The sequence below is a fragment of the Orcinus orca genome, chromosome 3 (genome assembly GCF_937001465.1).
Source record: "Orcinus orca chromosome 3, mOrcOrc1.1, whole genome shotgun sequence".
NCBI lineage: Eukaryota > Metazoa > Chordata > Mammalia > Artiodactyla > Delphinidae > Orcinus > Orcinus orca.
Window position 1 is genome coordinate 392,554 of NC_064561.1, and position 24,801 is coordinate 417,354.

General features: G+C 58.0%; 3 protein-coding genes across 3 annotated transcripts in view; 2 read left to right on the forward strand and 1 right to left on the reverse strand.

The window, feature by feature from the left end:
- MED16 (mediator complex subunit 16) overlaps window positions 1-24,801 on the reverse strand; it is a 63,641-nt gene that overhangs the window by 8,429 nt on the left and 30,411 nt on the right. Inside the window, 1 exon segment of the mRNA XM_049707296.1 lies at window positions 5,074-5,194. Within this exon segment, the coding sequence (XP_049563253.1) occupies window positions 5,074-5,194 (121 nt within the window).
- AZU1 (azurocidin 1) lies at window positions 7,882-12,291 on the forward strand. The gene is made up of 5 exons (XM_033416809.2): window positions 7,882-9,489; window positions 9,769-9,925; window positions 10,345-10,486; window positions 10,813-11,049; window positions 11,467-12,291. Exons 1-5 carry the CDS (start codon window positions 9,090-9,092, stop codon window positions 11,629-11,631), a joined length of 1,101 nt encoding a protein of 366 aa, XP_033272700.2. The 5' UTR covers window positions 7,882-9,089; the 3' UTR covers window positions 11,632-12,291.
- On the forward strand, window positions 17,668-22,769 carry LOC101278389 (myeloblastin). The gene is given in 6 exon segments (XM_049708063.1): window positions 17,668-20,025; window positions 20,195-20,217; window positions 20,341-20,516; window positions 21,214-21,329; window positions 21,331-21,442; window positions 21,855-22,769. Coding segments are annotated over 6 exon segments (696 nt in total). The 5' UTR covers window positions 17,668-19,927; the 3' UTR covers window positions 22,026-22,769.

Consider the following 24,801-nt stretch of genomic DNA (forward strand, 5'->3'; position numbering starts at 1 on the left):
CCTTCCTCCCTTCCCTTCTTCCTCTCTTTCACCCACCCATCCATGCACCCTTGTTTGCTTGCTTCCGTCCTTCTTTCCATCCATCCACCCACCCATCTGTCATCTATCCATCTTCCATCATCCATCATCCATCCATCAATCCACCATCCATCCACCTCTCCTTCTTTCCTTCCATTTCATAATTCATCCATCCATCATTTTCCAGCATCCATCCATCAATCCACCATCCATTCATCCATCCACTCCTGCTTGCTTGCTTCCTTCCACCTATCTACCTATACATCCATTCACTTACTCACCCATCCATCCATCAACCCACCCATCCACCCATCCACTCTCCCATCCACCCATCTATCTGTGCATCCATCTATCAACCTACCTATTCATCCATCCATTCATCAGCCCACCCATCCTCTCATCCATCCATCATCCATTCATCAACCCACTCATCCATTATCCATCCATAAGTCCACCATCCATCCACTTACTCGTCTGTCTATCCAGCCATCCACTCATCAATCATCTATTCATCCAAACACCCATCCATCATCAACTTCAATATCCATCTATCCATTTATTCTTTTTCCATCCATCCAACCACCCACCCATCTGTCCACCCATCCACCCATCCTCCCATCATCCATCCATCCATCCACCCACCCACCTATCCATTTTCCCATCCATCTACCACCCATTGATCCATCTTCCATCATCCATCCATCAACCCACCCATCCATCAACATCCATCCATCCATCTATTCACCTATCCTTCCTTCCTTTCATCCTTTAATCCACCCACCCACACACCCATCGACCCATCCATCCATCACCTATTCATCCATCCATCCATCTACACTTCCTTCCTTTCCCCCTTCCTTTCTTCCACCCACCTATCCATCCATCAATCCACCATTCATGCATCCACTCATCCATCCTTCCTCCCAACCATCATCCATCCATAAATCCACTATCCATCCATCATCTATTCATCCACTCATCCATCAATCATTCATGCATCCAAACACCCATCCCTCCATCCATCAACTTCCAACATCTATGTAACCACTTATTCATTTTACATCCATCTGACCACTCGCCCACCCACCCATCTGTTCATCCATCCACCCATCCATCATCCATCCCTCCATTAATTTCCATCATCCATCAATCAATCCACCTCTATCCATCCATCCATCATCTTCCATCATCCATCCATCTATCCACCAATTCATGCTTCCTTCCTTCCTTCCATCCACTCACCCACCCATGCATCCATTCATCTTTCCACCCAACCATTCATCCATCCACCCAGCCTTCCTTCCATCCACCCCTCCCTCCATCCATCCATAAATCAATTATCCATCCACTTACCCATCTATCAACCCAACCATCCACTCATCCATCAATCATCCATTCATTCAAACACCCATCCCTCTGTCCATCAACTTCCAATATGCTTCTATCCATTTATTCATTTCCCATCCAGCCGACCACCCAGCCAGCCATCATCCATCCATAAATCCACCATCCATCCATCCACTTACTCATCCATCCATTAACCCACCCATCCACTCATCCATCAAGCATCCATTCATCCAACATCCACCCATCCATCCGTTCATCCACCCACCCTTCCTTCCATTCATCCAGCCATCCACCTATCCATCCTCCCATCCATCTATCATCCATCCATCATCTGCCATCATCCGTCCACTCATACTTGCTTCACTTACCCATCCATCCATCAACCCACCCACCCTTCCACTCATCCATCAATCATCCATTCATCCATCCATCCATCAATGCACCCACCCACCCACCCATCCGTCTATCTACCCACCCATCATCCATCCATCCACCTATACTTCCTTCCTTTTCTTCCACCCACCCATCCATCCATCAACCCACCCGTTTCCCCCATCCAACTATCATCCATCCATCCATCCTCCCTTCCTTCCATCCATCCATCCAAGCACCCATCCTCCATACATCCTCCATACATCATCTTCCATCATCCATCTACCAATCCACCATCCATTCATCCACCCACTCATGCTTGCCTCCTTCCTTTCTTCCATCCATCCATCCATCCACCCACCCATCATACCACCCACCCATCCAACAGTCCATCCATCCACCCACTCACCACTTCATTCATCTCTCTCCTCCAGCTACCCTTGCTGTCTTGAACAACCTAGAAACAACAGACAGGTTCCTGCCTCTGGGCCTTTCCTCTCAGGGATAGAAGGACGCACTTAGACACTCCTCTGGGGTGTCTGGCCCTCCTCGGAGACTCCCTTCCTGGCACCAGCCTCTCCATCCCTTGCGCTGCTTTATTTCCTCTGCACCCTGTACCTCTATGTGCCAACTTCACACTCAGCCCTGAGAAGATGGGCATCTGGTCCATGGCAGGTGCTGAATAAATGAACGAATTCTTTGAATCATTCATTTGTGCAACTGTCCTTCTGCACACCCTGATCATGTGTCCTCAGGTGATAGGCACACAGCACACATGACACTCCTGCTCACAGCAGCCGTGACGAACGGGAAGGAGGCTGAGGTTCAGGAAAACTGAGCTGCGTTTGACCAAGTCGCAGACATGGCGCCCGAGGAGGGCAGGGGGAAAGGATCTACACCTCACTCACTCACCCACTCATGCTGCAAAGCTACTGAGCAGATTCCAGTGGAACCTTCTTATGGAAGCAGAACCTCCCGGTGTCCTCTGCCTCCCCTTCTGGTCCAAGGATCTCAAACTCAAACCCCCACCAGGGCCAGGTGGGGCTGGCACATCTGGGGACCAGAGAGTAGGCAGGCCCCTAACGGCGCCCAGCTGCCTTGGGAAGCCCCCACCTCCACTCGATTTGTACGGCGCCTTGAGAGGGGCCTCGGCCCTCCATGCAGCCCTGGCCGGGGGCTCCCAGAGGGGAAGTGCCAAAGGTGGGATTGCAGGAGCTGGGCTGGTGTGCAAGGAGCGTTTATTGAGTGCCTGCTACATGTAGGCATGAGGCCCAAGGCAGTTAAATGAAGCCACCTGCCTGGGCTTGCATCCTGGCTCCACCTCTTCCTGACGCCTCAGTTTCCCCAGCTGAAAACAGGACCAATAAAGTGGCCACCACCCAGGGCTTCAATGCAGGACTGGATAAGCAAATACACTGAAAGCGCTTAGAGTCTGGCGCACGTGGAGCCTGTAGTGGTATTAGCAGCAGTTAGCGGCTGCCTCCGTGATCACGGTCAGGGTCATCTGGCTTGGCGGGCAGACAGCGTCAGGCCACAAAGAGGGTTTACGTGGGGACTGGGAAGCGCCTTAAAATCACCAAATCTCTCCGCGACAGGGTCGTGCTGAAGACCCCCCATGACCTTCCAAGTCCCAAGCCGTGTGGCTATAACGCCTGGCCGGCTCCCCTGCTTCTCCTCCAGCCTCTGCCCGCATCTGCCCGCCGGACCAGACTGGAGGGAGAACCGGCGGCCCCGCGTGGCAGGTTGGGTGGTGGGGGTCCCCCATCAGAGCCCGCCACCACCTGAGGGCCTGTAAGTGCCTCCGGAATCCCACCACCCGCCTCTCACCGCTTCCCAAGACCCTCGGCTGAAAACCAGGAACCCCTCAGCGCGTATCTCTGCACCAAAGGAAGATCACTCACACACACCCACGATGTCGAGCCAACTTGCTTGCTTTGGGGGCGTGTGTGTTTAAAAACAAAGAAAAGAAAAAAAAAAAAGGAATGGAACACTGGCCGTAAAGGAAATGCAGACCGGGACTGGGATATGGTTTTTCACCCACTGGGTCGGTCAAATCCAGACGCCGCTAACGCTTGGGGTAGACGCAACTGCGGGAAAACAGGCGCGCACGCGGGCGCCTCCGTGGGAGGACTTTGGGGTCTTTCCCGAGTGACCACACCCTGCTCCCCAGGGAGGTACCCTGCAGATAAGCTCTGCACACTTGTGTGGGGTGACACAGGCCAAAGGGCTTAAAGAGTCTCCTTCTAGGAATGTCTGTGAGACACAAAGGCTCGGAAGCACCCGAGTGCCCAACTCCCTGGGGCTGGGGCCCAGCACTGGAGTACTACATGGCGGTGAAAAAGGATGGGGCACCATTTCCTGGGACGATGGTAAGCAAAGATCTCCGCTAGAAAAAAGCCAAGGGCAGGAACTTGTGTTTGCAAAGGTGGTGGGGGGAGGTTGCACATCTGGTGGACTTCAATGGGTGTGAAAGGTTTTCTGGGAGGGGACACAGGAGAGAGTAGTGGGAAGTGGAGGTGGGTAGGCGCCTGGGGAGTGGGGGTGCTGTCTCCGTGATGCCTGGAGAACACTGAGAAGGTACAACCTACTGTAATGAGGATTCAAATGCAAATCTGAAGAATCATCAGATTTCCTGCCCGTTGGGGAGGTACCCACCAGCCTGGGTGACCCTGCACAGGGTGGCAGGGGATGCTGTTTGCTCAGGTCTGGTGGCCCGCCCCCCCCTCCACCCGCACCTTGTCTGGGCCCCTCGCTGGAGCTGGGTTTCCCGGCACGGCAAGCAGGGTGCACTGTGGGTAACCCAGGTGCTAACCATCTAAGTGTGGCTACGCGTTGTCTGGTCATTAGCGCTTAGTATGTGCCAGGTGGCTGCATTTACCGTCTTTTACTTTTTAGACACTCACGAGGCCTTCACTCTGTGCCCAGCCTGTTCTATCAGAGCTTGGCGAAGTGCAGGAGCCTCCAACATTAGCAGAGGAGGGATTTCAACTCAGACCTTCAGGCCTCCGGTCCTCACGCTGGAGGAAGACACCGCATCCATTCCCCGCGCCCCGCCACCCACGGCCCCCAGCGCCTTGCTCCAGCCCCTTCATTTGCGCTGCTGACCCGTACCCCAGACTGCAGGCCCCGCCTCCCAGCATCTGCCCAGCTCCTGCAGGACAGCCTTCTGCGGCTCTGCAACGCCTACTCGTCCTACAGAGCCCAAGTGTTCTGACCCACCCCCACCCCCAGGCACCCTAGCTGTGCCCGTCCCTCGGCGTGGGGGTCCCCGAGGACCGGCGGAACTGAGGCCTCTGCCCCTCCCCCACCAGCACGACCACCCCCCACCCCACTCACCTCTACGAAGTAGAAGCAGGGCAGAAGCGTCATGCTGTCCTTCGGGCTTTTATTCTTCTCCTTGGTCGAGATCATGGTGCCAGGGGCGCCACAGGCCGTGGTGGGAGGGGACGAAGCCGCGCTGGAGGAGGGAGGGGCGCAGACTGAGCCCTGGGGGGACGCGGAGCCCGGCGCCCGCGGAGGAGGGGCGGGCCAGGATGCGCAGGAACCGCCCAGGGAAACTGAGGCCGGGGAGAGGGGAGCCCCCGGCCTCCCCCGCGCACTGCGGCCCTTCCCAACGCTCCGGCTGCCACTCCGGATGGGGAGCCGGGAGGGGGCTCGGCAGAGAGGGCGGAGACGGCCTGGCCGAGGGGCCTCCGGGCCGGGGTCCGTCCCGCGCGTCAGGGCGGGGGCCTTCGGGACCCGAGGAGCGGTGGGGTCCTCGCTCAGCCCGAAGGCCCCTCACCTGGCGCGCCGGCGTTCTGTGGGCGGAGCGGGCGGCGACGGGGGCTGCGGCGCGGCTAGCACAAAGCCGGCCCCTCCCCCGCGGGGGCGGAGGGGAGGCGGGGAGGGAGGGGCCCCGCCCGGCCCGAGACCCCGCGCCCGGCGGCCCAGAGGCGGCGCTAGGGGCGGGGGCTCTTTGTCTCGACGCGTCGGGGGCGCCGCGCGCGTCCGTCGCCGTCCCCGCGTCCCCTGCTCCCGCGCCCTTAGTCTCTGGGTCTCCGGGGTCTCGGTCTCCCGCGGGGGCGGGCATGGGCCGGGGTTTGCGGGCTCCTCCCCTCCCGGACCTCTCGGATGGGCCCGGGGAGCCCCATCGAGGCCGGGCGCTGGGAGACTGTCCTGGTCTCCGGGTTTCTCGCCTCTCTGCCCCCCTTTCCCGGCGCGCGTTTCCATGGCGAGCTCCCGGGCGCCCGAGCCTTCGGGAGACAAAAGAAGCTGGGGGTGGGGGGCCGCCCTCACTCCCGGGCCCCCGCACCGCGCACCGCCCACCTGTCCCCTGCGCCCCGCCGGGGTCCTCTCTCCGCTCGTCCAAACCCGGCCCCTCGCCGGGCCCACAGCATCCAGGACGCACGGCCCTGGATGCCCCGGGATGCGCGGGCGGCGGCGGGGCCCTCGTGGTGAATTCACGTGAGGCTCACTTAGGCAGCGCTTGCTCTTTTGCAGGTGTTTCCTCTTTTCCACACACAGCCATGCGGGGTGGGACCAGCTGACCGTCATTTGACAAGTGGGGAAGCTGAGGCCCCCGGGAACTTAAATCTCTGTCCACGGTCTCCAGGCCTCGCTGAGAACTGGAACAGACCCCCAAAATCAATCCCGCAGTTAAGCGTCCAGTTAAGGTCGGGGGTGAGGGCTGCACGGATGGATAACCCGGTGTGTGCAGCCATTGGGCTTTATTCGCACGCAGCTGTTCACACTCCAACCTGGTCCTGGCCGTGGCCCTTCTTGTTTTAAGAGACTCAGCTGCATGTGTCTTCAAAGATGACTGTATGCGCGGTTAAGGGTGGGGCCCAGAGGGTTTGAATCGCACCGGGGCCTCCATTTGCTCACCTGGAAATGGGCATAACAAGGCCGCTTTGCGCATGGGGCACACCGGAGCTCTCTGTCCTGCCTCCCCAGGCCTGATGCCCACTGGGCCTCGGTTTCCCTGCCAGCCAGGGGCGGAGCCTGGGCTGGGCAGCCGTTGGGAATCCCGGTGTTGAAAGGTGACCACAAACAGCCCTCTGGAGGCGGGAGGAGGGGAAAGTGGGGCAATCGCTCTTGGGGGCCTCCTGGGGGGGGGCAGGAGCAGGAAGGGGTGTCCTGGGAGACCCTCCTGACAGCTCAGGGCAACAGGAGAGGGTCTGGGGGAGTATCAGGAACCGAGGTGGGGGTATTCTTCCTGTCGATCCCCAGTGGTGGAGGAGCGAGGCCCGGCTGTGATGGCACATGGCCCAGCAGTGGGGCCTGGACTTGCTTCTGGGGCACTAGGGAGCCATGGCAGAGTTTAGAGCAGGGAAGAGGGATTGAGCACGCTAGGTGCTGCTCAAAGACTCTTGCACGTATTAACCCACTCGATGCTCACCACAGCTCTACTGGGGGTGTGGCAGGAACTGTTCACGTCCTGGTACCCAGACAGGGAAACAGGGCCAGAGAGGGGCCCTTGAGGTCACCCAAGTAGGAAGGGATGGACCTGTGGGCTTTGGAGTCACCCATCTCTCTGGCTGTGCTCTGCGCAAGACAGCAGCCTGGTCCATGGGCAAGGACAGGGTGGGCGGCAAGTTGGGCCCTCAGGAGGGAGGATGCCCAGGTGAGATCCAGGGAGAGTGGAGACGGGAGGCAAACTTGGGGGGACACTGGTCTGAGGCAGAGGCCATGCGGGGGACACGGCTGGGCGGTGGGACCGTGAGACTCGGCAGGGACCAGGCCTGAGCCCCAGAACCCCACCATTCAGGCTGGGTGGAGGACTGCAAGTCCGCCCTGACCCCTGTTCCCGCCACCCTCCCCAGTCCTGCCTTGCAAGAGCCCCCTCGAGGCCCCAGACAGGAACTGGTGTCCTAGTGTCCTGAGACGTGGGGTCCACCACCAGCCCCAACCTCTTGGTGTCTCCTTGGAAATAAATCCTATTTTTTTTAAATTGAGCTGTCAAAAATAAGTAAAAATAAAAAATTGAGGTGAAATTCACATGACATAAGATCACCCATCTTAAAGCATCACATCCGCTGGTTTTTGGAAGGAACATTCACAGAGTTGTGCAGCCAGCTAATTCTAGAACATTCCGTCTCTCCCAAAGAAACCCCATTTCCTTCAGCTATTATTCCCCTAACCCCCTAACCCCCCCAGCCCCTGACAACCAGGAACCCACTCTCTGACTCTGTGGATCTGCCTGTTCTGGACGTTTCCCATCAACGGAGTCACACCCTGTGTGTCCTTCTGTGTCTGGCTTCTCTCACTGAGCATCGTGTTCTCGGGGTCCGTCCACGTGGTAGTGAGTGTCAGAGCTTCACCCCTTTTCACGGCTGAGTGATGCTCCCATGTGTGGAGGGACACGTCTGTCTGTTGAAGGGCACTTGTGTTGCGTCCACCATTTGGCCACTGTGAACACACGTGTGCAGGTTTCTGAGGCCCTGTCTTTCGTTCTCTTGGGCACGCACCTAGGCGTGGAACTGCTGAGTGATATGATAATTCGGTGATTAACGTTTTGAGGAGCCGCCAGGCCTTCCCCGGCCCGCGGCACTACTTTACATCCCTGCCAGCCTGTCTGAGGTTCCAATTCCCCACCTCCTCACCAACACTGTATTTTTTCTGCCCTTTTCATTCCAGCCATCCTAGTGGGTGTGAAGTGGTGTCTCGCTGTGGTTTTGATTTGTGCATTTCCCTGATGACTAATAATTTTGAGCATCTTTTCACGGCATGTTGGCCATTTGCGTATCTTGGGAGAAACGTCTATCCAAATCCTTTGTCCATTTTTAAGTGGATTCTTTGTCTTTTTGTTGTTGAGTTGGGAGAGTTCTTTATATATTCTGGATACTCAACCCTGTCTTTCTCTCCCCTTGGCCTCATCTCTTGCCCAGGCTCTGAGTGCCTGAAACCTCTGAACACCCTGCTTCAGAAGGGGAGACAACCTCTCCAGGACCACCTGGCTCTGGGGGCTCCATGGCCGCACCTGCCCACTTTAGAGATGCACAGACTGAGGGCGGGAGAGTGACCCGGCCAGGTGCCCACAGAAAAAAACCCTGTAAGTGAGAAGCTGGACACAGAAGACACACAGTGTGTGATTCCATTGATGGGAAACGTCCAGAACAGGCAAATCCACAGATGGAGAGTGGGTTCCTGGTTGTCAGGGGCTCGGGGATGGGAGGGGGAGTGACTGCTGATGGGGACGGGGCTTCTTCTGAGGTGATGGAATGTTCTAAAATTGGGGTGGTGGCTGCGTAACTCTGCGAAGATACTAAAAACGATGGAATTGCACGCTTTAAACAGATGAATTGTGTGGTACTCGAATTATATCTCAATAAAGCTGTTTAAAAAAAATAAAAAGCAGTAAAACACACACACACATGCAAACGCCAGCAGGACTCAATCCCAGGACAGGAGGGCAGTGGTGGAACCTCCAGCACTCAGGCTGGAAAGCCAAGCGGAGCCCCCATTGTGAGTGGCACGGCTGGGTGTCAGCCTCACCCACATCTGATGGGTCGCCCACCGTACAGACGGGAGGACGGGGCACAGGGTGGGCAGTTGGAGGGCCCAGGCAGGCCCCAGGAGCAGTTGGCTCTGGAGGCCTTGGGCAACTTCCCCTGTTCCTGACGGGAGGGGCCGGGCCCTGGGTCAGGGGTGTGCTGATGGCCAAGGCCCCAGGTATAAGGGCGCCACCATCCCAGCCACCCCCATTGGCCCCCGTCATGACGGCACTCAGACTGCTGGGCCTGCTGGCCGGCCTACTGGCGACCTCCAGGGCTGGTGAGTGCCTGCCCCAGGCCAGACGCCCCCCTCCATGCAGGGGTCCAGCTGCAGGGGACCGGCTCTGGTGGGAGGGACCAGCGGGCGCCAGCCCCTGCTTCCCTGGACTCAAGGCTCAAGGAGGGAAAGCGACCTGGCCCAGGCCGCACAGCCAGGCTGGCCCTGACCAGCCCTGGGAGGGTGGGCCCCTGTCCTTTTAGGGAACAGGGGGGCGGGAGGCCGGGGTCTCCCCAGGGATGGGGCTGAAACCGGGGGAGCTGCAATGCACCCTCTCCCCAGGCTCGGCCCCCCTGGTGGACATCGTGGGTGGCAGGAAGGCCCGGCGGCAGGAATTCCCATTCCTGGCCTCCATTCAGACCCAAGGGCGGCACTTCTGCGGGGGCGCCCTGATCCACCCCAGCTTCATCCTGACAGCCGCCAGCTGCTTCCAAAGCCGGTGAGGAGGGAGCCACAGGGTGGGGAGGGGGGCTCGGAGAGGGAGAGAGCTCGGGGGATTCCTGGGGGAGCGGTGCCTGGTAGGTGAGGGTCTTGGCGAGGGGGAGGGGTCTTAGGAAGGGTTGAGGGGCTTGGAGAGGGAAATGGGGGGACCCAGGATAGAAAGGGGGCCCAGGAGGGTCTCGATCTGGAAACAGAGGGGAGATACGGCTGCAGAAGGAAGCAAGGAGGCTTGACCATCACTGCTGTCCTTCCTTTGGCTCCTGGGCTGTGGTTCAAGCGGGCTAGTAATTCCCTGCCTTATTTGCAAACCTGCTCTCCATCAATGCCCGGGCCCTGGGGCGGGTGTGGAAGGTTAGGGACTTCCCCACAAGCCCCCAGGACTGCCCCAGCCTGGTGTCTGCCCCCACCTGCCCTTAGCAACACCGGGACTGCCACTGTGGTGCTGGGGGCCCACAACCTGAGGCGGCGGGAGAGGTCCCGGCAGACTTTCTCCATTAGGAGCATCAGCGAGAACGGCTACGACCCCCAAGAGAACCTGAACGACGTGCTGCTGCTGCAGGTGGGGAGAGGGGTGGGGGGTGGGGGGCTGACGACGGCCTGGGGGGCTCAGGAGGGACGAGCCACGTGTACGGAGCCTGTGCCTTGTTTTATCTGCATTTCCTGGGCAAGCTCTTCACCTTCAGGGTCTCTCAACCCCCTTTGCGATAAGAACGATCGATTCCTTCTCTGGAGGAACCGGAGGCCCAGCGAGGTAAAGTCACTTGGCCAGGACCCAAACCACTTTACAGACCAAAACTCATGTAGCTGCCGCCCTGGCTCCCAGCTGGGCCCCGTGAGGCTCTGGTCCCCAGCTCCGCCCTCTCCTGACTCAGTTTCCCTCCCCAGCTGGACCGTCAGGCCAACCTCACCAGCAGCACCGTGGCAGTGGTACCACTGCCCCCACAGAATGCCACGGTGGAAGCTGGCACCAACTGTCAGGTCGCAGGCTGGGGCGCCCGACGGCAGAGAGGGCGTCTCTCCCGAGTCCCAAGGGTCGTGAACGTCACTGTGACCCCGTCGGACCAGTGTCGCCCGAACAATGTGTGCACCGGCGTCCTTACCCGCCGGGGCGGCATCTGCCGGGTACGGGCTGGGCGTGAGCTGGGGTGGGCCCCAGGTGGTGGGAAACGCAAGGACAAGTGCCAAGCTCTGGGCTGGGGGCTGGAAACACGACAGGGAACAGGACAGGGTAGGGTCTGCCCGTGTGGAGCCAGGGGCTCCCAGACCTTGTGGGTGGGGAAGTCAGGTGTCAAGACAAGGACGTGCATGGGACAGGCCCAGCCCCGGGCAGCAGGGAGTTCCTGGGGGCATGTGAGACCTGAGCTGCAGGTAGGAGTTAACCCAGCAAAGTTGAGGGAAAAGCGTGCAGGCAGCGGGACAGCACGTGCCAAGGGCCAGGGGCGGGGACAGGATTTGTGGGTGACGTGAGCAGTGGTTCTGGGTGGGAGCAGAGTAGCGGGGCTGGGCCTGGGATGCCCTGACTCTCCTGCCGACCTGCAGGGGGACGGGGGCACCCCCCTCATCTGCGACGGCCTGGCGCACGGCGTGGCCTCCTGGTCCCGGGGTCCCTGCGGCAGGGGCCCCGACTTCTTCGCCCGCGTGGCACTCTTCAGAGACTGGATCGACTCGGTTATAAACCAGCCAGTCGGATGTGCGCCAGCCTGACAGACCCCCAGCCCAGCCGGTGGGGGGCGCGTGAGCCGCCACGGAGCCAGCCCCCCACGCCTCTGTCCCATCCCGCAGCCCCACCCTGGCCCGCGCAGTCGTGACTCTAATAAAGGATCTGTTCCCGTTCTGTCCACGGTACCTGATTTCTGCTTTGCGGGGGCGGGAAGGGGCTGGGGGCCGAGCGCAGGGACATCTTCCGGCAAGAGTGGCATCCACCCCAGGGGCCTCCACTCACAGAATCCGCTCGCAGCCCTGAGGACCAGGGCCTCTTGTTATCTCCACCTGACGGAGGTGGCGCCAAGGCTCAGAGAGGTTGGGTGACTACCCTGAGGCCACACAGCCAGAGTGGGCTCTGAACCCACATCTGTGAGATTCCAGGCCCCCTTACCCGTCTCTCATTTTGGTCAAGAATACAGTCACCCCATAGTATCTGCAGGGGCTTGGCTCCAGGACCCCAGTGGATACCCAAACCCGCGGATGCTCCAGTCCCTTATATCAAACGCCGTAATATTTGCAAGTAACCTACGCACACCCTTCAGTGCACTTAAAATCATCTCTAGGTGACTTAAAATACCTAATAAAACGTAAATGCTGTGTAAATGTAGTTGCCCGCCTACAGCAAATTCAAGTTTCGCTTTTTAGAACTTTCTGGAAATTTTTTTCCCACTTTTTTTTTTTTTTTTTTTTTTTGCGGTACGCGGGCCTCTCACTGTTGTGGCTTCTCCCGTTGCGGAGCACAGGCTCCGGACGCGCAGGCTCAGCAGCCATAGGTCTAGCCACTCCGCGGCATGTGGGATCTTCCCGGACCGGGGCACGAGCCCGTGTCCCCTGCATCGGCAGGCAGACTCTCAACCACTGCGCCACCAGGGAAGCCCTTCCCAAATATTTTTGATCTGCGGTTGGTTGAATCCGCGGTTGGTTGAATCCGAGAAACTGGCTTTAGACTACTTGCCACTTGAATCGGTTAAAGAGCCTTATGTGAAAGGAACGAAAATATAAATGTTAAATAATAAATATAATTTTATAGGGACTTCCCCGGAGGTCCAGGGGTTAAGACTCCACGCTTCCACTGCAGGGGGCACAGGTTGGATCCCTAGTTGGGGAAATAAGATCCCACATGCCCCGCGGTGCGGCCAAACTATATATATATATATATATATATATATATATATATATATATATATGTATTTATATATTTATATAAATGATATACAAAACATGACAAACATAATCGTATAAGTAACATACAAAACATAATAAAAATAATTATATAAATGATATATAAAACATAATACACAGGGGCTTCCCTGGTGGCACAGTGGTTGAGAGTCTGCCTGCCGATGCGAGGGACACGGGTTCGTGCCCTGGGCCGGGAAGATCCCACATGCCACGGAGCGGCTGGGCCCGTGAGCCATGGCCGCTGAGCCTGCGCGTCCGGAGCCTGTGCTCCGCAACAGGAGAGGCCACAGCAGTGAGAGGCCCGCGTACCGAAAACAAACAAACAAACAAAAAACACATAATATAGCTTATTAAACTAAATAAAATTGTTTCATTAAAATAAAAATTAAACCATACATTACATTACATATTAGTATTTATTACATATTGTACTTGTATTTTTAAAAATATATACTTAGGGGCTTCCCTGGTGGCGCAGTGGTTGAGAGTCCGCCTGCCAATGCAGGGGATGCGGGTTCGTGCCCCGGTCCAGGAAGATCCCACATGCCGCAGAGCGGCTGGGCCCGTGAACCATGGCCGCTGAGCCTGCGCGTCCGGAGCCTGTGCTCCGCAACGGGAGAGGCCACAACGGTGAAACGCCCGCGTACCGAAAAAAAAAAAAAATATATATATATATATATATACTTAATAACTCATAATAAAATATAACAAATCCATTGTGTAAATATTATACATTAATATTTATATTTATAATATATTTATCTTATATATTTATAATATAATACATATAACGTGCACCTAAAATCAGTAAGGAAAACAATTAGAGCCCAGTAGCAAAAAGTGGGTCCCGGATGTAAACAGTTCACAGCAAAGAAACACAGAAGGCTCTTGACGATGTGGAAACACTGCCCCTCACCCAGTGCATGAGAAATGCCTGCTGGCCTGGGAGGTGGGCTTTTCACCCAGGGGGGTGATCACGAAGCCTGCCGTCTGCGGTGTCTCGTCTGGGGTTGGGGGGACGGGGTGGCAGGGACGGGTCGGGCATCCGAAACAGGTGCCGCCCTGGGGGCTGCCCACGTGTCACCTGGCACAGACGGGGACAGGTCCTGCCACGTGGCTCGAGGGAAAGAGGCTGCAAAGGATCCAGTGTTCCGGGCTGGCGGTGGGGAGACCACAGAAGGCCGGGGCGGGCGGGTAGCACACAGCGGTGGAAGGGGCTCAGCCCAGCCGGCGTCGGGGCCAAAATGGAGATGCCCAGCTCTGCCCTTCTCCTGGAGGCACTGCTGACGCCCCAACACGCAGGGGAGGGGAGGGGCTCGAAGGGGCGGCGCTGTGCCCCGAGCGGGGTGGTGTTGGGGTCTGCGCGGTCCCGAGCCCCCTGCCCTGACCGCGCACCCTCCACCCACTCACTGCCCCAGAAGCCCCCAGCGTTGGCCCACACTCACCGGCCACCAAGGTTAGTTGTGTTGCCATTAAGCCATTTTACAGATGGGGAGCCCGAGGCCCAGGGAGCTCCTATCACCACTGGCGTTGCTGACGCTTATTGGGCACCAGCTGTGTGCCAGGCCCTCACCCCATCCTACAGGCCTGGTCTGTGGGACCTGGGTCTGTTTATTTGTTTTTCATAATTTATTGCAGTGAAATTCACATAACATAAAATTCACTCTTTTAAAGGGAACAATTCAGTGGTTTCTAGTGTATTTCACTAGGTTGTGCAACCCTCACCGCTGTCCATCACCCCAAAAAGAAGCTCCGTCCCCATCGGCAGTCACCTCTCCTCCCCGTCCCCCAGCCCCTGACAACCACTAACCACTAACTCTCTGTTCCTGTAGACTGGCCTGTCCTGGACGTTTCCCATCAGTGGAATCACACCCTGTGTGTCCTTCTGTGTCTGCCTTCTCTCACTGAGCATCGTGTTCTCAGGGTCCATCCACGTGGTAGCGAGTGTCGGGGCTTCACACTTTTTCACGGCTGAGTGATGTTCCCGGGTGTGGAGGGATGTATATCCACATCGTCCATCGATGGTCTCTGGGTTGGTTCCACCCTGGCTAATGTGAATCACGTCGCTGTGGACATTTGTGTACATGTTTTGTTTGAACATCGATTTTCAATGCTATGGATTTGTACCCAGGAGTGGAATTGGGGGTTCAGAATGGGCCCTGCTTTATAGAAGGGGAAACTGAGGCCCAGAGAGGAATGTCAGCGGCTCAGGAGCCCAGAAGGGTCCCAGGGGTCCCGCCTGCTGATTGTTCAGATGGGGAAACTGAGGCCCTAGGGTGTTGCGGTCCAAGAGCATATGGTCTCAGCTTGGAGCCCCCAACACTGGCCCCCTCAAGAAAGGAGTGTTTTTCCTTTTTCAGGAGAGAAGAGGAAAAAGAGGCAGAGACAAAGAGGCTGAGCCTGTCCCGCCCTCCTTCCCTCGACCCTGGGTGGGTCGGCTCGGGTCCGCTTGCCCCCTCACCCCGCCCCAGCCCGCGTTCCCGGCGAGGCCGTTGCCTGTTGCGCCAGCCACAGTTGGAGCGGGAAGGGGCCGAGGCCACAGCTTCCAGCCTCACTTCCCCTCCACCTGCCGGCCGACCCCCAGAGGCCCCCGATGGTTCCCTCCCTCCCAGTTACAACCCGCAGGGCTCCCGGTGGCCCCAGCTCCCCACCCAGTCCCGTGCCTTCCCAAGCCTCTGCCTTCAGGCAGCCCCCCAGCCCTGCACTCACCTGCCTGCCCCCACCCCAGGCCTGAAGCAGCGAGGAGGACCCCGGGCCACCCCCCTGTCTTGTCTGATGCTGTGACTCCCCTCCCCCCCACCCCCCACCCCACCCACCGGGAGGCTCCCTGGGGAGTGAGAGCTTCCGGCCAGGACCCTGTGGGCAGTTACCTAGCAAGGTTGTGTGTGTGTGTTTCTTTTTCTTTTTCAGTTAAAGCTTTATCGAAATGTACTTCTCCTACCATACAACCCACCCGCTTAACAATTCAGCGGCGTTTAGTATAGTCACAGGGTTGTGCAACCACCACCTCTAATTCCAGAACATTCTCACCACCCTGAAAAGAAGCCCTGTCCCCATGAGCACTCACCCCCATGCTCTCCCCCAGCCCCTGACAACCAGGAACGCTCTGCCTGTTCTGGACGTTTCCCATCAATGGAATCACACCCTGTGTGTCCTTCTGTGTCTGGCTTCTCTCACTGAGCATCGTGTTCTCAGGGTCCATCCACGCTGTGGCGAGTGTCAGTGTCTCTCTCCTTTTCGGGGCTGAGTGATGTTCCCCTGTGTGTATCCCCTTTATCAAGTTCTTAACTGTATTAGGGAAGTCAGCCCCTGAGGTGGGGTTGTTCTCATGACTCCCCAGCATTAACAGATGGGGAAACCGAGGCCCAGAGAGGTGGCGTTTCTAGCCCAGAATCGCAAAGCACAGCAGAATGTGAACCAAGGCGAGGGACTCCGGACCCTGGGGTGAACCCGCCCCGCGTCTGGCCCCAGAAGAGCCCGGATCTGAGAGAGGCACGTGCTGACCCGGCCCAGCCACCGAGAGGACAGGCTGAGACGGGGAGAAGCACAGCAGAAAAAGGAAGGGAGTGGTGGGGTGACAGCGACAGGGCCGGCACCTGTGCTCACCACACCTCACTGCGCGCCCACACACTCCAATACTCTAACTTATCCAATCCTCCAGCTGTCGCCCTGGGGGAGGGACTATGACTACGATCACCCCATTGTACACGTGGGGAAACCGAGGCACCAAGCAGCCTGTCCCGCTGGACCGGACAGTGCCAGTCCGAAGAGATGTTCTTGTCAAACGAGAAAAACCAGTTCTGAAAGCAAAAGGCACAGCAGCCCCCGGTTTCTGTGGAGACATGTCAGGACCACACCCAGGGCTGCGGAGTCCCAGACGCCCGGCGGCCTTTCCCGAGTGACTGGGCTGATGTGTGACTTAAAAACACTTCGGCAATACACATGGCCGACAGGCACATGAAAAGATCACTAGTGATTAGAGAAGAGGAAATCAAAAGTACAATGAGGTGTGAATTCTGACCTCACACGGGTCAGAATGGCCACCATCAAAAAGTCTATAAATTACAAATGCTGGAGAGGTTGTGGAGAAAAGGGAACCCTCCTACACTGTTGGTGGGAATGTAAGTTGGTGCAGCCGTTAAGGAAAACAGTATGGAGGTTCCTTAAACAACTAAAAATAGAGTTACCATATGACCCAGCAATCCCACTCCTGGGCATATACCCCGACAAAAGTATAATTTGAAAAGATACATGCGCCCTTGTATTCATAACAGCACTGTTCACAATAGCCAAGACATGGAAACAACCTAAATGTCCATCGACAGAGGAATGGATAAAGATGTGGCACATATATACAATGGAATACGACTCAGCCATAAAAAAGAAATGAAATAATGCCATTTGCAGCAACATGGATGAACTTAGATATGATCATACTAAGTGAAGTAAGTCAGAAAGAGAAAGACAAATATCATATGATATCACTTATACGTGGAATCTCAAATATGACACAAATGAACTTATCTTCGAAACAGAAACAGACTCATGGACATAGAGAACGGAGTTATGGTTGCCAAGGGGGAGAGGGGTGGGGGAGGGATGGACTGGGAGTTTGTGGTTAGCAGATGCAAACGATTATACATAGGATGGATAAACAGCAAGGTCCTACTGTAGAGCACAGGGAACTATATTCACTATCCTGTGATAAACCATAATGGAAAAGAATATGGAAAAGAATATAAAAAATAAATTAATTAATTTGAAAAAAAGAGCCTGGGGGGGAAAAGAAAAGAATATATATATATATATATATATATATATATATATATATATATATATGTATGTATAACTGAGTCACCTTGCCGTTTAGTAGAAATTAACACAATATTGTAAATCAACTCTACTTCCATAAAATTTAAAAGATAAAAAATAAAAACGCATCGGCAGAGGGGCAGCCACCCGCAGGGCGGGAAGCAGTGAGGCACGCACGCTGCTCCAGGAGTCCTTTGTGGGCAAAACTCAGAGCAGGTGTTTCTGCCTCAGAGACGTTCATTCATTCCAAAGGGGAAAGTGTGACTCGGCGGGAGGGACACGCAGGCGCCTCAGAGATGATGCCCCACATCCTGGGGACCATCGATCGGTACGCAGACCCCATCTCCGTGTGGGGACCCCACACAAGCCCATTTGGAGGGACGTTCCCCCAAAAACCCACCAGGTTGCCACCAAGGACACGGTATGAGGGCCAGGAGAGACTGAGGGGCTGCCCCAGAGCCCAGGAGACTCGGGGAGGCGGGGTGGGGGATCCTGGACCAGAGACTGGCTGATTGTGAAATCCAGGCGGCCTGTGAGGGGGCAAACTTTGTGCAAGACGTGGCCCCGGGGAAGCTGGGGCAGCACATCCGGGAATTCTGCGGACTGCTGTAAGCGTGAAATGCTTTCAAAATGAAAAGCTTAACAACTTTTTTTTGGCCCCCAAATTCCGTGAGCTCCTCTATCTATGCTTCTGTAGGTTTAAATTTTTCATAATAATGAGTCAGTTATAAATAGATACATAAATAAATGTCTCCCGGCACCAGAGTCTCCCCCTGCCCCCTCCCGTGTGGGGCAGCATCGCTGGTCCCAGCCACTGCATGCCAGGAGCCCCCCAGTCGTGACGACCACAGGTGTCCCTGGGGGAGGAATCGCCCCAGGTGAGAGCTCTGCCTTAGAGGGAAGAGCGACTCCCCCAGACAAAGTGAGGGCAGAGAGATGATCCTGTGGGTCTCAGGAGGCGCAGGGCTCTGAGACCCTCACCCCCTTTTCTGTCCTGCTGAGTGGGATTCATCCCACCCCTGCACACGTCGGCCCCATCTCACCTTGCTGGGGCTACAGGGACCCTCTGGGGGCAGGCAGTGCCCCCTTGGAGGTGTGGAAGCTGGGGTGCATGTCACTGTGAGGGCTGTGGCCACAAGCCCCCTTGTCCAGAGGACTTCCAGCATGGGGTGGGTGGGAGCCACCTTCCTGCATCTCTTGAGGACCCCGAGCCTGAGCCTGAAGCCCCTGCAGGCTTCCTGGGGTGCAGCTTTGACCCCCAAGCTCCCCAGCCCTCAAGCTGGAAGGAGGAAGTGGGGACGCCCAGCCCAGGTGTGGGGCAACCCTAATGGCCTCCCTGAATTGGGGCTATAAGAGGGGGTGGGCAGGCAGGGGGCATGGCCCAACCATGACCCGAAGCTGCAGACCCTCCAGCCCTGCCCTCGCCCCGGTGCTGCTGGCTGTGCTGCTGGGCGGTGCGTGGGGCCCAAGTCCGTCCGTCCGTCCATCTGCCTGTCCCATGCCCTCACGGCTCAGATGGGGAAAGTGAAGCAGGACCCAGCTCAGCTGGCTGCTTGGGATGAATGCCTCAAGGGGAGGGGAGGAGAGAAAGGCGGGGCCTGGGATACGTAGCTCTCTTTCCCCATCTGTAAAATGGGCAAAACCTAGTCCTTCCTGCCCAGGGAGGTGTCCTAGGGACTCAATATAACCAGAATCCCTGGACAGCACCTGGCACCCAGCAAGCACTCAGTAAGTGTGCACGCACGAACGAATGTGTCACCGAGTGAACGACGCACATGTCAGAGGAAAAACCGGAGTGAGGGAACCCCTCCGCCCTCATCCTGATGAGGCTTTTTCATGCCTCAGTTTGTCCATCTGCAAGATGGGTCATCTTGCCAGCTTCTTCCCCCTCCTGACCTCCAGGACTGGGCGCCGCTGCTTCCTGGGAGCCTTCTGAAATAATAATGATAATGACCACCGGGCTCTCCCCAGCGCTAACTGTCCCCGGCCCGGGCCTCTTCCCTCCACAGCCCCCAGCCGCCCTGTGCTGCTACGGGACCTCCAATTTGCACATGGGGAAACGGAGGCTCTGAGGGGTCCCGGGCCTGGTGGAGGCCACACAGCGGCTCTGCCCTCGTCCCCCGACCCCCGTCTGGGCTCCCTGGGCGGGGGATGGGGCGGTGGGGTGGGGTCGGTCCCCCGTCCAGGGAGCCGCGGAGGGCGTTAGGCAAGGCGACGGCCGCTGACCCCGGCGTCCCCAGGTGTAGCCCGGGCCGCGGAGATAGTGGGCGGGCGGGAAGCCCAGCCCCACTCGCGCCCCTACATGGCGTCGCTGGAGCTGTTCCCCAGCAACCACTTCTGCGGGGGGACCTTGATCCACCCGCGCTTCGTGCTGACCGCAGCCCACTGCCTGAACAACGTGTGAGTGAGTGCGCCTGCGCGGTGCGGGCCTGCCCGGGGAGTGGGTGGTGCTCCGAGGGAGGGGGCGCGGCGCTGCCCCGGGGGTCCGAGGGGGCGAGGCGCGGCCTGCCTCCGCTTGCCTGGTCTCAGCCCCTCCATCCATCTGCCCAACTCTCTCATCCCAAACTAGGCAGGCACCTGCCCTGCTCTCCAGTCCGACGTGACCCCCTGAAGCCCCAGGAGGATTAGCTCAAGCCAGGGGTCCAACCCTCGGGGGCAAGATGCAGACGCGGGGTGGGGGAGGGGCGTCTCCTGGGACGGCGGGCAGTCCCTGAGGGGCTGCACCCTGGGCCTCAGGACGGGGGGGGGGGCGCGGGGGGGGGGGTCGGGGTCCCAGCGAGGCGCACAGCCTGCAGACCTCCGAGCCCACCGAGCAGAGGTTCAGCATCAGCCGCCTGTTTGAGAACAACTACGACCCACAGGAGAAGCCGAATGACGTCCTCCTCCTGCAGGTGGGTGCGCGGGGCCAGCAGGGCCCAGGAACCCCTGTTCATTCATTTTCCAGCACCTACTGTACAGGAGCCCCGGCGGGCGTGGGACACGGCCTGGTGGGGAGAGAGCCAGTCACCACCTTCTGAGCAAGAGGGATGCCCCCACGCCCCGCCCCCAGCCTTTGCCCAGCTGCGTCCCCTCCCTGCTGCCTGCGCTGTTCCCAGATACCCTCAGCCTTGGCACCAGCCTCCCCTCCTCAGGGAAGCCTCCCCTCACCCTACTTGAGTGACAGCCACCCCTCCCCCGATACACTGTTCATCACTGGGCTATGTTTCCCTTGACTCTGCCACCTGCCATTCTCTTCTTGGCCCCTGCCAGCCCCAAAGATAAGCTCCCGGAAGGCAGAGGTAGGATCCCCAGGGCTTAGCCCAGGATCAAGCATACAGTTGGTGCTCAATAAGTGCTTCGTAAGTGAATGAACGCAACAGTGACCAATGCTGCAAAGGGGAGTCTCATGGCCTCGGGGAATGTGAAACTGAGCCCTGGCAGGTTTGGAGGGTGATCAGGGCAGCCTCCCTGGAGGAGGTGACCCCTGAGGTAGAGCCAGGCGGAGGGAACAGCATGTGCAAAGGCCTGGAGGAGGCACTTTGAGATAATCGTCCACGGGTGGCTGCGGGTCCTGGAGACTCACTGCCCACCAACCGCCCTCTGTCCCAGCTGGACTGCCCGGCCACCCTCAACCCCCAGGTTGCGGTGGCCCAGCTCCCCCAGCAGAACCAGCTGCTGCCCCACGGCACCCAGTGCCTGGCCGTGGGCTGGGGCCGCCTGGGCACCTGAGCCGCTGCCCCAGGTCCTGCAGGAGCTCAACGTCACCGTGGTCACTTTCCTGTGCCGGCCACAGAACGTGTGCACCTTTGTGCCCCGACGCAGCGCTGGCATCTGTTTTGTATGTACTGGGGGCTGCAGCTCGGTGGCTGCAGGGATAGCCGGGACAGGGAGGGAGGGCAGGCAGGCGGGTGCCTCCGTCACACCATCTGGAAGGTGGGCACACCCATCGTGAGGGGGTAACGGGGCCTTCATGGGTCTGGGGGCTTTTCCACCCCGCAGCCCCCCCTTGGGTGGGTGCCCCAGCCCCGCTCCTGGGGCCACACCCAGAATTCTGGGGTCCAGGTATATAGCAGGGGGCCAATAAATGCCCTCTCTCCTCCAGAGGGGCCTCCCCTCCTTGTCTCACCCACATGCTTTAAAGAAAATTCTAGACTGGAAACATTTCACTCCTACGTGGCCCCTTCCCCTGAGGTAGCCTCGTCTGGCTGCTGGCCTGGCCTGAGTGACTGACCGACCTGCACCCTCCCCAGGGAGACTCGGGCGGCCCCTTGATCTGCGACGGTGTCATCCAGGGCATGGACTCCTTTGTGATCCAGGGACGCACCACCCGCCAGTACCTGGACTTCTTTGCTCGCGTCTCCCTCTACGTAGACTGGATCCGCTCAGTGCTGAGCAACGCGGGGGGCGAGGACGGCCCCTGAGCCCCCCCCACCCCCGGGCACTGAGGCCATGCTGTGGAGAGACGCGGCGGGTCTGCTTCTGCGCCCGTGCCCCCCTTCCTGCGCCCCCGGCTCTTGGGAGCCAGGCAGACCCACGGTGCATCAATAAAAGCTGAACCGTCCCCCTGGCTCCTGTGTGTCCTTCCCACAGGGAGATGTGGGGGAGAGTGGCCCAGGGTCCTCAGCGTCCGAGTCCCCAAACCCCGAGCTCGGGGTGGGGGTGGGAACAGAGGCCTGGAAGTCGGAGGAGGGCGCAGGTCACAGCGGATCCCACTCCCCAGATGCCCGCAGACGTGGGTTCTAACCCAGCCCCGCCAGTGTGACCCGGGGCAAGTTGCCGCCCCTCTCTGTGCCTCAGTTTCCTCATCTGGAAAACGGAGTCACTCCAGACATTTCCCAAGTGTCCAAGGAGCCCCACCCTGGCCCTCAGGGCTAGGGGTGTCCTGTCCAGTTCTGTGTCTCCTAGATCTGGGGCCACTTGAGGACCAAGCTCTCATAACACGGGGTGCCCAGGGCCTGTGGGGCTCCTGACCGGTCAGGGGCAGGCAGAAAGGCTATTAGGGAGGCTTCTTGAAGGAGGCAGCAATGCCTGAATACGAACAAAAGGAGAAGTGTCGCCAGGCAAGGCACAGCCAGTGTAAGGGCCCTGCATCAGGACAAGCTTGGGGGTGTGGGGGAAGGAGAGCAGGTCAGGGAGGGGGCAGGGATGGAGCATGCAGGGCCACAGAATGAACTGGGGTCTAGAGGAGAGGCCTGAGGCCAGGCAGAGGTAGGGGTCATTGGCCAGCCGTGGAGAGGGCACGTGGCCACGGCAATGAGGCAGTGGAGGCTCAGAGAGAGGGGCCAACCAGCTCACCGGACACACCAGAGTTGGAAGGCAGCTCTTTTGTTACTGATTTACTCTGCCGCCATCTGGTGGCAGCATGCGAATTCAAGCTGGAGCCAGAACCCCCAGGGCTGCCCCCTTTTTAACTGTTTCACACCTCAGCCGACCACCCCAGGGGAGGAGATGAGACTGGTTTTCCACTTCAGCAGGAGCAAGGGTGTGCTGAGACCTGAGGCAAAGCCGAAATCCTGGGAAACGCAAGCTGATAAGTGTTGAGGGAACGCCGGGAATTTTCTGCATTTCCCACGGGCCAGCGGCAGGGAAGTGGTTTCTATAAAAAGCCCAGAGGGATTTTGGTGCCCAGCACTGGGGGTAAATGAGGTTTGCTGGAGGGAATGTTGGATTGAGCCCATTGATGGGAACAGAAAGATCCAGAAAAAACAGCCCCGGGTGTTTTCTATTTTCTTTCTTTTTTTTTAACTTTTTTTTTTTTTTGGCTGCCTTGGGTCTTTGCTGCTGCACACAGGCTTTCTCTAGTTGCGCGAGAGGGGGCTACTCTTCGTTGGGGTGGGTGCGCAGGCTTCTCACTGCGGTGGCTTCTCTTGTGGAGCACGGGGTCTAGGCGCGCGGGCTCAGTAGTTGTGGCTCACGGGCTTCAGTAGTTGTGGCTCGCGGGCTCTAGAGCTCAGGCTCAGTAGTTGTGGCTCGTGGGCTCTAGAGTGCAGGCTCAGTAGTTGTGGCGCACGGGCTTAGTTGTTCCGCGGCATGTGGGATCTTCCCGGACCAGGGCTCGAACCCGTGTCCCCTGCACTGGCAGGCGGATTCTTAACCACTGTGCCACCAGGGAAGCCTGTTTTCTATTTTCCATGAGCCCGTGTACGTGTGTGTGTGACAGAGGAAAGTTCTGCACACCAAAGATCAGATCCAAGAAGGGGAGGTGAGGCTGGGGGATATAGGGGCCTGGGTTGATTTGCTGGAGGTTGGCCGGGGTTGTTGAGATTCAGGGGACAGACCCACAGGAATCATAAACAGGATGTTGGGCAGATGCGACCTGGGGGACCTCGGGGACAGCAGGGCGGCTCCCAACAGCGTGGGAAGGACACGCAGAGCATCATTTTCCTGTTGCGGTGTGACGGGGATCAAGCGAGAGACTCCCCGTGGCATCACGGCTCTGATCGTGAATCAGAACTCCCCCAGATGCCCAGCCCCGCTCCCCAAGGCAACCAGCACCGTGCCCTTTGGAAGAGGGTTAATGGTTAACAAGCCCTCAAGGACGGCACTTTCTCATCTGAGAACTTTACAAAAAGTTCATTCATTTAATCCTCAGGACAATCCTGTGAGATGGGAGCCTATAACTTCCATTTTACAGATGAGGAAACTGAGGCATGGAGGGGTTACATCCATAGCCTGAAGTCATAGTGGGCAAGTGGCCACTCCAGGATCTGAACCCAGAGTCCACAAGCTTAGCCACCATGACCTGTGAGGAAATAGCATACAGGTGGTGCTCCATATAGATGCAGCTTTTGTTTAAATCTGGTCTCCCTGCCTGAGTCACGGTCTCCTCCATTATTCCCACCCCCACTGGAAACAGGGTTATGTATACAGCAGGTGCTTACCAAGTGCTCTATGGTAACTTTAACTCAGCAGGGTGGGGACCCCACCGAGAGGGGAGAGATGGAGGTTTGCTTGCCTGTGGCCACACACCAAGGAGGAGCCCAGGGACAAACTGGACTCCAGCCCCAGCCCGCCTCTGGGTGTCCCTGAGGGCCCCCGCCCGCCTGTTCCTGCAGATGGATCCGTTGGTTCCCTCCCCTGAACCCTGCTCCGAGCCAGGAGAACGTTGCTTCTTGCGACAGCCTTGGCTACAACAGTTGCAGCTGGAGCAGCCTGGGACGGGGTGGGGGTGGGGGAGTTGAACTGGGGCCACGGGGC